Source organism: Miniopterus schreibersii (genome assembly GCF_964146895.1).
Source record: "Miniopterus schreibersii genome assembly, chromosome: 14".
Taxonomy (NCBI): Eukaryota; Metazoa; Chordata; class Mammalia; order Chiroptera; family Miniopteridae; genus Miniopterus; species Miniopterus schreibersii.
In genome coordinates this window covers 37158772-37172928 of record NC_138114.1, presented here as the reverse complement: position 1 = coordinate 37172928, position 14157 = coordinate 37158772, and the positions used below count along the sequence as shown (strand labels likewise).

General features: G+C 54.6%; 1 protein-coding gene across 1 annotated transcript in view; it reads left to right on the top strand.

Moving 5' to 3' along the window:
• The window catches only part of SLIT1 (slit guidance ligand 1), a 135325-nt gene extending 121703 nt beyond the window's left edge, over positions 1-13622 (top strand). The window contains exons 29-37 of the mRNA XM_081158914.1: positions 1438-1577; positions 1767-1860; positions 3378-3515; positions 5069-5297; positions 6913-7043; positions 7479-7633; positions 8730-9018; positions 9362-9573; positions 10418-13622. Of these exons, the coding sequence (XP_081015040.1) occupies positions 1438-1577; positions 1767-1860; positions 3378-3515; positions 5069-5297; positions 6913-7043; positions 7479-7633; positions 8730-9018; positions 9362-9573; positions 10418-10656 (1627 nt within the window). The 3' untranslated portion in view covers positions 10657-13622. The remainder of the gene's footprint in view (positions 1-1437; positions 1578-1766; positions 1861-3377; positions 3516-5068; positions 5298-6912; positions 7044-7478; positions 7634-8729; positions 9019-9361; positions 9574-10417) is intronic.
• The last annotated feature ends 535 nt before the right edge of the window (positions 13623-14157 follow it).

Genomic DNA, 14157 nt, shown 5'->3' with positions numbered 1-14157 from the left:
TGGAATCTGAATAGCATGGCAATTCGATACCATTAAAAATTACACAAATAGGCTACTCTTTTATAGATTAAACAGTTTCCTCATTCCTTTTCCTTCTTGAACCAGTATTTACATTTTAGTCCCCATGCCCCCTCTCATTTTCTTTCCAATGTAATCCATTTTTATGCTAGAGAGACTTTACTTGAGCACCTGCCATATTTCTCCATCAACAACATGGGTATATAAGTGTAAATTTAAGGTTTTCTTTATTTCTTGTGACCATAGCCTCTGATTAAAAGTTTAGTTATCATTATAATTATCAATAATATACAACTGGTCAATCAACATTACTGTATTACAAAGTTTGATTGATACCACAAATAACAGTAGAATTTTATTAGACACATCTCTTAATGAGTAGATATATATCTATCTATCTATCTGTAAATGCTGAGAAAGTTTGTTCACATAAATAAACAGGGGAGATTAGGAGTTTTATTATAGCCATGTCACCCAAGTCTTTGAAATCCTTCCGCGTCTATGTGCCAAAAACCCCAGAGTGGTCTATCATCAGAAATTATTCGTAATGCTCTATCAGCTGACAATTCCATGAGGTCTTTCTTCAATTATTTTTAACACATGGAACTGGAAACCTCTCGACTTGCAGAAGCCATTTGTTCATTCATTTTCAAAACATCGATATTCCTAATTGTCCCTTTATTTGGAGCCCCGGGATTTTAGGCTCCAGTCAAGTCCCACCTTGGACTTAGGCTGGGAGAGGTGTGTGCTTTGGTGGAGCTCTGGGGCAGGTCAGTCCAGGGAAGAGTTCCTGCAGAACTTGAAGACCTAAAAATCAATTTCTCAGACCTCTCTGACCCACATACCCTTGGAAAATCCCATGTGCCCCAGGGGGAGGTGTACTGATCTCCAGTGCCCTCCACAACCTGCTCCAGCCCCATTCTCACGCGATTCCTGAGGTCTGTGCTCCTGAAGGCCTGAACTGTTTGGATGAGCAGGACCCCCTCCCAGAGGACTGGCTTCAGGGTCTTTCCCAGGCTTTTGCACATGCCTCTGCCCCCACTGTCTTCCCTCTCATTCCTGCACTCCCATCAGGGTCCTTGACTAACTCATCACCTCCTCCAGGAAGCCTGCTCTGACCACCCCCCAAGGAGGAACTACGTGTCCTCTGCCCCTTTGCTCCCACTCCCTGGCCTCAGTGCTGCACTATCCTCATACTCACCACCTCTCCTCAGGTTGCCTGTCCCCTCATCACCTCCCCCACTAGACTGTGAGTCCCATGAGTGCAGGGCTGGTCTTGTTCACCTCTAACCCCTGGCTCTAGCAAGGGCCTGCCCCAGAATAGAGACCAAACCTCTGGGAGGATGATATTAACCAGTGGTCACCAGCTGAGGCTCTGGCCATGGGCCCACCTGCCTCTCCCTCCTCCCTGCCCCACAGGTGCTCCTGTCCTACTGGCTTTGAAGGACCAACCTGTGGGGTGAACACAGACGACTGTGTGGAGCACGCGTGTGCCAATGGAGGCATCTGTGTGGATGGCGTGGGCAACTACACTTGCCAGTGTCCCCTGCAGTACACGGGTATGTGGGGATCAAGTGTCCTGGGGAGGTGGGGGCTAGTATGCATGCCTGAACCCCATTCCCTTGGGCAGAAGGGTTGGGGCCCTGCCTCAGTGTCTGCAGGAGGTTTCCGCTGGGCTGGCTGCCTGGCAGAACATGGGGGGCTGGAGGGGCAGCTTCTCTCCTGCCTCTCCCTGGTTCTTTTCCCAGGAAGGGCCTGTGAGCAGCTGGTGGACTTCTGCTCCCTGGATTTGAACCCGTGTCAGCACGAAGCCCAGTGTGTAGGCACCCCGGATGGGCCCAGGTAGGTGTTGCCCATTCCCAGGGTGGGAAGGGCAGGGGCTGCCAAGTCACCTCCCTTCCATACCAATTCCCTCCCCATCCTATTTCCTCACCTATCAAGTGGGTTTGGTCTCAGCCATGCAGGGTTCTTGTGAATCATTGTGGGGGGGTTAAGGGGGAGCTTTGCTGCCAGCATGACCTTGAATGGATGGCTTGACCACTCTGAGCCTCAGTTTTCTCATCTGTAAACAACACACCAGAAGCTTCCTTCTGGGGTGGTTGTAAGGATGGGCTGAGCAAATGCATGGAAAGCACTTAGCTCCATGTCCGACATCTGATCAATGCTCCATAAAGAGCTATTATCCTAGATCTACAATTTCTCATCTCCAGTTACAAAATCCACAAAACTCTGAAAACCAAAAGTTAGTTTGATAGCAAAATCAGACCTGACCTGAACGTATTTGGTAATAAAAGCTCACCACATGGATATGGGGCTTCTTACAGTAATGAGCCATCCACGTAGAGTGAATGTGTATAGATTTTGCTGCAGAACTGTGAACGTGTGTGATTGAGGTGCTGCCCTAGACCCCGCTGGCATGTTACGTAGCCTCAGAGAACATCATACCATTTTATACAGTAAGGATAAGTATGGTCTCGTGTGTGTGTATACTGGGTAGAAAGGTATTTCTTACAGCCTGAAAAACACTGGGAATGAGTTAAAAATCCAGGCAGGAGCACCCACCTGCCAGGTTGTGGAGTTTGCAGTCTTCAGTTTGGAAGGGTTTCCAGCAAAGGTTTGCTCAGTGACAGCAGGCATGTTCACCAGAGGCTTCCCGGAGGAGGTGAGATCTTGGCCTGAGGCAGGGAGAGAGAAAAGAGTATTCCAGAATCAACAGGAGTGAAGGCGGGAAGTGCCAGTGGGCCGGGGGTTGCTGCCAGTGGAGACAGGTCTGACCACAGGCTGGACCTGAGCTGGGAGGAGCAGGACAGCGAGAGTCATGCCCGCCTGTGACTGGAAGCGGGTGGAGGAGTGTGCCCTTTATTTGATAGGCAAATAATTGGCTGAAATGGGTTTTCGGGTGAGCAGTGAGGCACAGTGCAAGCAGAGAGCTGGAGGTTGGCCTGGAGTCACTGCTGGGGCCAGGAGGCTGGGCTGGTGGAGTGAGGAACCTGGGAGGAGGGATGGGTGAGCCCCATGATTCAGGGCCATGTGCTGGGGAGCAGCTGGGCAGGCCTGGAAGGGGCTAAAGTTTGGCCCTGGATGTGCCAAACTGGTGGTGAGTCCGGGTCCTCCCTGACAAGATTCCCATCTCCTCCTGCTGTGGGGTGTCCACCCTCCCAACCCAGAGCCCCCCAAACCCACACAAGCTCTCTGTGAAAGGGTTCCAGGACAGGCTGGGGGCATCCTTATATCCAGGGCTCTGGTTGACCTCCTGGGGTGCCCCAAAGGCCCACAGGGTCTTGAGATTCTCTGTGACACACACAGACTCGGACCCACAGGCTCCTGGTTGACCGCCTACTCCCCTTGCTCACCTCCAGGTGTGAGTGTGCACCAGGTTATGCAGGTGACAACTGCAGTGAGAACCAGGATGACTGCAGAGATCACCGCTGCCAGAACGGGGCCCAGTGTGTAGACGAAGTAAACAGCTACTCCTGCCTCTGTGCTGAGGGCTACAGGTGAGAGGCCCTGGACACACCACCGGGGACCAACTCCTGGCCATCAGCCCCTGGCTGGCAGGAGCCCCCAGATATGGTTGGCGGGAAGAAGTAAGGATGCTAGCCCGGGTGTTGTGTCCTGGTGTTCTGACCATAGTTATGCCATCAGAGCTGTGTGGCCTTGGGAAAGTTACTTAACCACTCAGAGCATAAGCAGAGGGTCCCTACCCTCTTTGGTGGAGGGAGTGGGAGGTGGGTACAGATTAGTGGGCAGTGTCCTATCACTTACCTGCTCAGGGAACCTTTTAAGACACATCCTGCCTTAAAGGTTATTGACATTTGCATCTTGTCTCCTCTGGGAGGTCGGGAGGGGCGGGCACCTGCCCTCCTTCTGGCACCCATCTCTCATGCTCTGCTTGGGTGTTTTTTGTTTTTGTTTTTTTCATTTTATTGAGGTTTAATTCACATACCATACAATTTACCTGAGTAAAATGTACAGTTCAATGGCTTTTAGCATATTCCCAGAGTTGTGCATTCATTACCACAATTTCAGAATACTTCATTACTCCAGACAGAAACGCCACATGTCTTATCTGTCACACCAAGCCCCCTCCATCCCAGCTCTAGGCAACCACAAATCTACTAATATCTCTGTGTATAGATTTGCTTATTCTGGATATTTCATATCAGCAGAAGCATACAATCTGTGGTCCTTTATAACTGGCTTTTTGAGGGTCCTCCATGTAGTAACATGTATCAGAACTTCATTCCTTTTCATGGCTGAATAATATTCCGCTGTATGGCTATACTGCATTGCTTACCCATTCATCTATTGACAGAAATTTGGATTGTTTCCACTTTTTAGCTATTGTGGATACTGATGCTACAGATTGTTGTAGCAGGGATCAGAACACCTGTTGGTAGTAATGTCCCCTCTTTTATTTCTTTACTTTAGTGATTTGAATCTTCCCTCCTTTGCTTGTGTTTTAAGTCTCTGTTTTCTTTTCTGCAAAATGAGACATGAGCAGTGAGTGATTCTTTTAAAATATATATATATCTTGATTTCAGAGAGAGGAAGGGACAGGGAGAGAGAGATAGAAACATCAGTGATGAGAGAGTCATTGATCGGCTGCCTCCTGCATGCCCCCTACTGGGGATCGAGCCCACAACCCTGGGCATGTGCCCCAGCTGGGAATCAAACGGCAATCTCCTGGATCCTAGGCTGATGCTTAACCGCTGAGCCATGCGGGCCGGGCAAAGTGAGTGATTCTTAAACTTTAATGTGCACACGAGTCACCTGGCATATTGTTAAAAAGCAGATTTGGTGGGTTTTCCATTTCCGACAAGTGTCCAGGTGACACCCATGCTGCTGGTCCAGGAACCGCACTTGTTTCTCACCACCCTCTGGCTCTTAGTTCTCTCAGGGAAAGTGTTCTCCTTAAAGCATCTTCTGTCGCCTTAAGGATCCAGTTTCCCAAGATGTTTAGTGAGTTCCTCTCTAGGACTTGGGGGGAGGAAGATGCCCCCTTACCCTTTTGCCCTGCCCTATCTGACTTGTGTCCTTCCCCCCTCAGTGGGCAGCTCTGTGAGACCCCTCCCCACCCCAGGAGCCCCTGTGAGGGGACCGAGTGCCAGAACGGGGCCAACTGTGTGGACCAGGGCAGCCGGCCCGTGTGCCAGTGCCTCCCGGGCTTCGGCGGCCCCGAGTGTGAGAAGTTGCTCAGTGTCAACTTCGTGGATCGGGACACTTACCTGCAGTTCACTGACCTGCAGAACTGGCCGCGGGCCAACATCACGCTGCAGGTGCGTGCCCAGGGTACCGGTCACAGAAGGGAGTCAGAGATCAGGGGACCCTGACCTCAGGTCAAGGCATCAAGGCGCATTTCTGCCCTGGACAATGGGGAGGCCCCTGTGTTGGTCAAATGTCTTTGGATGTGGGTGTCAGCATCTCAGCTTGAACTAGTTTAAGCACAATTGGAAAGGTTATTGGGTTACAAAACCAATCTCAGAGAAGAGTGGGGTGGGGGTGGGGTGGAAGGTGGTCTCATGGGTGACTGGATCCAGAACGCCAAACTTACCAGGATCCTCTCCCACCATCTCTTGTCTCAGCTACTCCTCAGCTTCAGCTTCCCATGCTGCCGACAGGCTTTTTTCATGTGGCTGGAGCACAACCAGGGTTAACCCTGGGCTTATATCTTTAACCCAAAGTCCTTGCAGTCCCTTATTTTGCCATTTTATGTATTGAATTCCACCTTAGAACATCATGTTGAGGAAAAAAAGCAAACCTCACTTCAGCATCGATGAATATGTAAATACAGAGATTTTGCTAAATATTTCTTAAGGAGGAACAGGGGAGTAGATTATGTTGCACATCATATGATAAAATATTTAAAACTCTTTAGTCATTTCTCTCTTTTCCCAAAATTCCATTCCCTATCCCAAATGCCACATAGTTCTCTCCTTTCTTCTGTCTCTTCTTTTTTCTCAGAACCTATCAGTCACTCAAACATGTTCACTCTTTATCACCTCTCCAAAATGCTGTCCACCTAACTTGGTCCACACAGCAAGGCCACAGTTAGCCTAACTGCTCCCCAAAAGAAAACTCACACAAACCCTACTCATCCATTGCTTCAGGCACATCCTTAGAGAGGCTCCGTTTACCCCACTGTCCCCATCGCCAGCTCTTCAGGGCCAGCCCTAGTTGAACAACAATCAGCAATCTCAGGGAAGACCTCTGCTTGGTCTGCCTTCAGTCACATGCCCATCCCTGGACCAGCGACTGAGTCCAAGGAGATGGGCTACTGTGATTGGCCCAGCCTGGGCCATGTGCCAACTCTGCAGCCCAAGGGGGCAAAGTCTTTACCAGAAGAAAGGAGAGAAGAGGGACAGGCAGGAAAAAACGATCATGGCTCCAATAGCACCATAGAGAGATCCTTAAGGAACAACTCCAGCTGCTTGTGCAGCTCCAGCAACAAGGTCTACCTCCTGAGTGTTCCTTCCAGGTTTAGGTGGCTCTGGCTGTTAACTTTCCTGAACTTGTCATCTCTGTAGGTCCCACCCTGGCCCCAAGGCCATTACTTGAGGCCCACAGAGTGGGCTGCCCCACAGCCAGTCTGACTTTCCTCTCTGAGCAGGTGGTCTGAAGGCTCTGCTCTTCCTGGCTCAGAGTTTTCGGGCCTTAGCTGGCCCATCTGCCCTCTGCTGCCTGGCCCTGGCCACACTGTCAGTGGATAAGATTTAAACTCAGGGCTGTCAGCCTCTGTCAGTGCCCCTTGGAGGACATGTCACCTGGGCAGGCAGAGGACAGTTCTGCACACAGTATCTCTCTTCCAATTGTGGGCCCCCATCTGCTCCACCTACCCGCCTGTGCTGCTGCTGTGTGGGATGGGGTTGGAGAGACAGAGCCATTGCCCATCAGGTCTCCACGGCAGAGGACAATGGGATCCTGCTGTACAACGGGGACAATGACCACATCGCAGTGGAGCTATACCAGGGCCACGTGCGTGTCAGCTACGACCCTGGCAGCTACCCCAGCTCTGCCATCTACAGGTAGGGTCTCCTCATGCTCACCAGCCACTCTCAGGGGTTTCCTGGGCCAAAAACAGGTCATTATTGGGACCACTAGAACCTGGGCTGCCCAAGAGGAAAGGGCATTTGAACCATCAAGTACAGCCCAGCGTGGGCCCGAGGCTCTCTAGGGCCCGAGCAGTGGTCTCATCCTTCCCCATGCTACCACCACCTCACAGGGGGCTCCTGAGTGAGGAGGGGGAGACTGATTGGGTTGAAAAATCCCTGCTGTAGACTTCTCAGCTTTCCCCAGGGGAGCAGGAGAGACTAGGCCATAGGCCACAGAGTCACCACAGTCTCTCCCTGAGAGATGTGGGAGCAGCTGCTGGACCAATGGCCTTTCTGGAGAAGTGTCCAGGTGGGGATGCGCCAACTGAAGCTCATCCTCTGGGGTGGGGGCACCCCATCTTCTTCCAGTGCTGAGACGATCAATGATGGGCAGTTCCACACTGTCGAGCTGGTCACCTTTGACCAGATGGTGAATCTCTCCATTGATGGCGGCAGTCCCATGACCATGGACAACTTCGGCAAACACTACACACTTAACAGTGAGGCCCCCCTCTATGTGGGAGGTAAGGACCTGCCCTGCCCCAGGCCTCTCCATCAGGTGATGGTGACAGCCTTTCCAAGTGGGGCCTCTGTTGCTCTCTGGCCAAGAGAGCTAGTGCCTAAGGCACTGGACTGCGGGACATTCCAGGTGGTGGGGGAGGGTCCTAGTGAATGACCATGCTGCTGGTGGACTGTTCTCCCTGCCAGGAGCCAGGCTGCTGTCCACCCAGCCCAGATTAACCAAGGAGGATAAGTGCCAGAGTTGGGACCAAGGCTTGGCCTGGGAGAGGTGGGGAGGGGGGGTGGCGGGGGTTTTCCCAGCTGTCTTCTGCACTGTGGGCATCTTTCCTCTTGGCTTTGGGCCAGAAGGGGCTTGTCAATTATTCAGGGTCCATTCCCAGTCTTGGGGCCCTCAGAGGCCCAGAGCTGTCGCAGGAGGCCCAGGTACCAGGTCCCTGCATTAGCTGGGGATCGCCCAGCTGGCCTTATAGGCATTGCAGCTAAATGGCCCCTTCCACCACCTGTGGACATTTCCAGGTCCAGGAGACCAGGTTCCTGGATGCAGTGGGGCCGTCTCAGTGCTGTGGAGGGCCTGGCCTAGACATTGGGCAGGTGGGAGGGATGGAAAACCTGAGCTTTAAGCCCAGTTCTGTTGTTAACTAGTCACCGAGCACGGAGTATCCAATGGGGTTTAGCAGCTCCTACCTCAGAGGGTTGCTGTGAGCGGTGACCACAAATGCAGGTGACAAAATACCATATACCTGGGTTCTAGGCCCCAATCCTTTGCTGCTTCTGGGGTCTCTGGGAGGTAAAAACAGGTGTTCCAGAGGGAAGGAAGGATCCCTGGGCTAGGGCAGCCAGACTCAAGACACCCAGGCCTCACTGGTCGGCTGGCTGCTGACCACCCCAGGCTCTTACAAGGAAAGCAGCTTTTCTCTTTCTTCTGGGGGAGGAGTCTGGACCCTCCAAGGTGGCAGAGGGCCTTGGCCCAGAGTTGCAGACAGAGCAGAGGCCAAGGGCAAGAGGGAACACTATGGAGATGCCCAGCAGACCTAAGGTAGGTTCCAGGCACTGTCCAAGCCTGACTCAGCTCAGCTCAGCCCCTCCCCACCACCCCAGGGATGCCGGTGGATGTGAACTCGGCGGCCTTCCGCCTGTGGCAGATACTCAATGGCAGCAGCTTCCACGGGTGCATCCGAAACCTGTACATCAACAACGAGCTGCAGGACTTCACCAAGACACGGATGAAGCCAGGCGTGGTGCCGGGCTGTGAGCCCTGCCGGAAGCTCTACTGCTTGCATGGCATCTGCCAGCCCAATGCCAGCCCAGGGCCTGTGTGCCATTGCGAGGCGGGCTGGGGCGGCCTGCACTGCGACCAGCCAGCTGACGGCCCCTGTCATGGCCACAAGTGAGCCTGCGCTTGGCTCAAGGAGCCCTTACCCCCTGCCCACCTGCAGGTTCCTTTCCCTTCCGTGCAAGCTCCCAGTCCCTGTGGTGAAGATAGTGCTTTTCAATCCCCAAATCGAAACATGTGGCCTAACACAAGGTTTTATTTTTTTCTGGTTTTCAATTTTTAGTAACAGGAAAGGTCCCCAGGGACAAACACAGACTCACATTTTGCTTCCTGTGTTTCAGTCTTGGAAATAGGCTAACATCCCATGACACCAAGGCTGGGGGTGTGGGGTACCCTGGGGTGGGCCTTGGATGAGCTCTGGCCTGTCCTCATAGTGTTTTTTCTCTGTCCCTTCCAGGTGTGTCCACGGGAAGTGCGTGCCCCTTGATGCTCTTTCCTACAGCTGCCAGTGCCAGGACGGGTACTCGGGGGCCCTGTGCAACCAGGATGGGGCACCCGCAGACCCATGTGGGGGCCTGCAGTGCCTGCATGGCCACTGCCAGGCCTTGGCCACCAAAGGGGCACACTGTGTGTGTGACCCTGGCTTTTCGGGCGAGCTTTGTGAGCAAGGTCAGGGGCCCCCCTTCTGATGTGCCCTCTCCAGGTTTCCTCTCCACAACTGGCTTTAGCAACTTGGTGTTTTTCTTTCCCCCAACCTCAGCAAGCTCTCTGTGCCCCCGGCCCCCTTCTGCACCTTAGGTTGCTATTGGGCTTTAGTGCCACCCACCCTCTGGGCTCTGAGTCCCACCCCCTGACAGGGCCTCATCTCTCCCTAGCCCAGCTTTTCCTGCAACCCCCTTATCCAGGATAAGTGCCCCTTCTGGCTGGGGTCTCTCCTTACAGAAGAGGTCATCGGGGTAACAGCTCCTGCCCAAACCTTCGCATCTTGGCCCCATCACCTTGGGACAGGGTAGCAGCAGCAAGTCTGAGGGTTGGGGACTCTTTCCCAGGCCCCTGACCAAGATGCTTCTGCTGGAATGGAGAGTGCTGTGGGGGGCAGGGGACTTCTCCAGAAATCCAGAACTCAGGGACCTTAGGGTCTCCTAGGCCACACCCTCCCAGCAAAAATTCCTTCTCCATCATTGCCTCCAGCCTCTGCTTGCACTCTCCTAGCAAGCGGAGCCCACCTGAGCCTGGCGTCCCAATCTGTGCTGCAGGCCCTGGCAGCTGGAAAGTTCCTGCTTCCTATGGGCTGCACTGTGGGCCCAGGAGGGGGCTGTGCATGCGCATGTCGGGCAGGGAGGATGCTGGGGACAAGGTGGGCTCTGAGAGAGAGGACCATCTAAGGATGCTGCCCTCCACTTCCCCGTCCCCTCCCCGCCTCTCTCCTCCTCTTCCTCCTTCTGCTTCCCAGGGGGCAGCACTGGCCCATAGTTGTGCCCTGAGGCTTTCTCTTGGTGTCTGTCCCATCCAGAATCCGAGTGCCGGGGGGACCCTGTCCGGGACTTTCACCAGGTCCAGAGGGGCTATGCCATCTGCCAGACCACGCGCCCGCTGTCGTGGGTGGAGTGCCGGGGCTCGTGCCCGGGCCAGGGCTGCTGCCAGGGCCTGCGGCTGAAGCGGAGGAAGTTCACCTTTGAGTGCAGCGACGGGACCTCCTTTGCTGAGGAGGTGGAGAAGCCCACCAAGTGTGGCTGTGCCCTCTGCGTATAGTGCCCAGCGCCCACGGGGAGGGGGGAGGGCTGGCGAGAAGCGTGGCCACAGGAGACCTGGGCTGGGGTCGGGCCATCACCAGGGTGGCTCCTGGGCGGCTGGACCCTCTTGGGTGGGCTGGGGCCCACCTCTGAGGGCCAGGCAGCTTTTCTCAAGCCGACCTCGAGCAGCTGGGGCTGAGTGGTGGGCGAGGCCTGGCTGCAGACCGCCCCCTCTGGAAGTGCCTTGCACAAATAGGCGCTTAATAAATATTTGTTGAATGAATATATGCGTGAGGTCAGGCCAAGAAGTGCAGAATGGTGACACTCCCTCCTTGCCTGCTACCTGGGTCTGAAGAAGGGACTGGCCCTTCCCAAACAACCCTGTCCCTCTTGTCTGGGATCCATCATGGCCCCAGAGCCCCTTGCCCCCTGCAGATAACCCTGAAGGACTCTCAGCCTCCCAGCCTGGCTCTTGGCTCCTTCTGCTACAGTATCTGGAGGCAGCAGGCCAGGCTGCGGAGGGTAAGGGCCCCTCCTGCTGGCCAGGAAGGGACTGACCCTTGCCCCTGGGCTGACTGGAAGGCAGAGCACCGTCAGGAATGAGGCTGGGGGTGGAAGTGGGTCTTAGGACCAGATCTCTAAATCCTAAAGTTGTGGGACAACCACTGTAGCTTCAAGGAGGGGGCTTATGTGAAGGAAACTGTCACTGGGACATCTTGGGGCGGGGGACCCCACCAAAAAGGACAGGAGCATTCTTGGTTCCATCAGAATAAATATCGCCCCCTCCAGGCACTAGCCAACAAAAGAGCATTGGTCCTGGGCTTCCCCAGCCATCAGCCTGCTGCTGGTGAGCCATTGGCAGGGGTCAGGGTACAGGGGGCTTTGGCTAGGCTACTTGGCCAGGGAGGGGTATCCTCCCGAGGAGACCAGATTCAGAGCCCTTCACGCTGCAGATCAGCAGGGAACAGTGACACAGGCACCAGGAAACTGCTGGCTCTGTTGCTCTGGGCAAATTTCTTCCCTGTGGGCCTCAATCTCCTCAGCTCTCAAATGGGGAGGTGAGACTAAGGCAATTGAGATCCTCCCACCGTGGTTCCAGGAAGGAGGCTGCAGGATTTAGATGATCCATTTTCATTAATCACATCAAGTATTTGTGTGCCTGGCCGGGGCTGGGTACCGTGGACACATGCCAACTAATCACAGTGCATCTCAGTGGTGGCCAGGATGCCGGGGAAGAGAGCTGAGCCGAGCAAGGGCTCCAACCACAGACACGGCCCCAGCTGGAGCTGCTCACCAGAGGCCTTTGCAAAGAAGGACTCAGTGTTTGAAGTCACTGAATATAGGACCGTGGGACTACAGATGCTTTTCTTCCATGCAGAATGAAAACGTAGGAAGATTTATCTTTGAGCCTAAATAACAAGTTGGCTGGAAGACAGGTCACACTCTCCTGTCCCAGATGTCTCCCCAAGACACTGTATCCCTGGGGAATCCTGTGGGCAAGGGGGTGAGCACACCCTTTTTCTGGCTCCTTCCCTCTGCAAACAGCAGGCAGGGTTGGGGAAGTGTGTGGGTGGGGTTTCGGTGGCATATTCCTGTGTCCTCAGTCACCATGGCAGTGGGGAGGGGCAGGAGTGAGGGCCTTGCTGCTGAGTGAGAGAGGCAGGAGCCTCCTGCGACTATAGGAGCCTGGCATGCTCCATTACACCAGGGCTCAGGCCAGCGAGTTCGAGTCCGGGGACCCCTGTCCTGCCCAGCTAAGGAGGAGCCAGCATGGCTGGATCTGCCCCTTACAGGCACTGGGCTCTATTTTCTTGTAGCTTTGAGCAAGGCCACAGCGCCCCTCCCCGTGGACAGCAATGTGGGCCTCGCTGCAGAGCGTCCCTCTTACTGTTTCTGGGCGACCGACGGACTCTGGAGAAGAGCCAGCATCAGGCTGGACAGGCAGGAAAGCTCAGGTGCAGCTAATGTGTTCCTTCCACGGAACAGAGTGTTCTCGAACCCACCAACCCTGAGAAACGAACCTTCCCTTGGCTACCTGACTGCCTCGGAGAAGCAGTTTTCCGGGCCTGAGGGGCCCTGACTGCAGGGGCCCCTTTACTTTGCAGAAAGGAGGAAGGACACCTGCAGCAGGTGCTGGCTGCCAGGACTCCCGCAGCCCCAGGGCCCTGGGGTAGGGTGGGCAGGGGATGCAGCACCCCACGAGCTTGCTGCTGGCCCTGCTGGCCGCTCCACGGTGCCCCACGCCCCAGCCCAGCTCCACACTCACCCACGGTCGGGCCGAAAGACGGAGCCACCGGGTGAGGGCAGCAGGGGCGGGGAGAGCCGTGCGCCCCAGGACCAAGTTTTCCTCAGCGTAGCTCTTCGCCTGCCAGTTGTCAAGGACCTCGATCACCACTCATCTTGCCTGCTCACACTGGGCCCGCTGAGGCCCAGAGGCTACCACGAAGTCATCTGTCTGAGAAGTCGTCTCCACAGCTTGCATCCCTCTGGTGAAGGCCTTCAGTTCACTTCGATGTCGCCACCGGCTGTTCCCATTCCACACGCACTGGAGAGAGACACGGGGGGGGGGGAGTCCTGAGGCTGCCCCTGCCCCGGCAGTGCCACAGTGGCCCGGACTCCCCAGGGCGGTGTCTGGAGATGGAAAAGGCCGGGCTCCGTCTCCTCTTTGCCTGCTGTTAGCCTAACCACGAAAGTATCTCTTTATACAGAATACTTAACAGATTCTAATATATATTTGTATTTCATTTTGTTATAGTATTTTTATATGTTAAAGTCAACATCCAGTGTCTCGTTTGAGTTTCAGCTGCTCTGTGGTTGTGACATTGTTTGGGGGTTTCTGTAGCCTTGTTTGGGTCACTCTTTTAGAGAGACTGGGTTAGAACAGGCCCGGGAGGGAGCCACACCTGCCCTTTGCCTAGAAGTGTTGTTTTAGAACATGTTGGATATTGTATGTCTTCCACGTGAACATGACATTGATTCACTCAGGTTTCTGTCTGGATCTTTTTCTGCACTGAGGGTGAGCCGGGGCTGTCGACACGCACCCTCCTGGGTTCGAGAGTCGCTGGGCCGCCCACCCACCAGCCAGACCACAATGGCTCCCAGATGCAGGATGTGTACGGCATCTGGCCTGGGAACCCTCTGGTCTTCCCGAGGTGGCCTAGGAGGTCTGCCCTCCTGCGGGAGGGCGGGGAGGGCTGGAAACAGCTGGGTCACAGCTCCCGGGGATCAGTGCGCCGGCGGAGCCTGGCCCTGCGCAGCTTATGGAGGTCTGGGAGGATGCTCATCTCATTTCCCTTGGAGTGTCTGCTGTTACACCCACGTTTTGTAAGTCTGTGTACAGAGCCACACCCATATTTAACCTGGCTCTGAAGGTTTCAGGGCGGCCAGGCAACCGATTCGAAAGCAGTGTGGCTTCTCAGACCGTCTTGCAAGGTTAACCTGCCTGTTGCCAGGACAGCAGTTCTTAGGGATCAGTGGAGAAAGGAGGCAAATATATCACTATAAGGCTCTGCTACAGTTT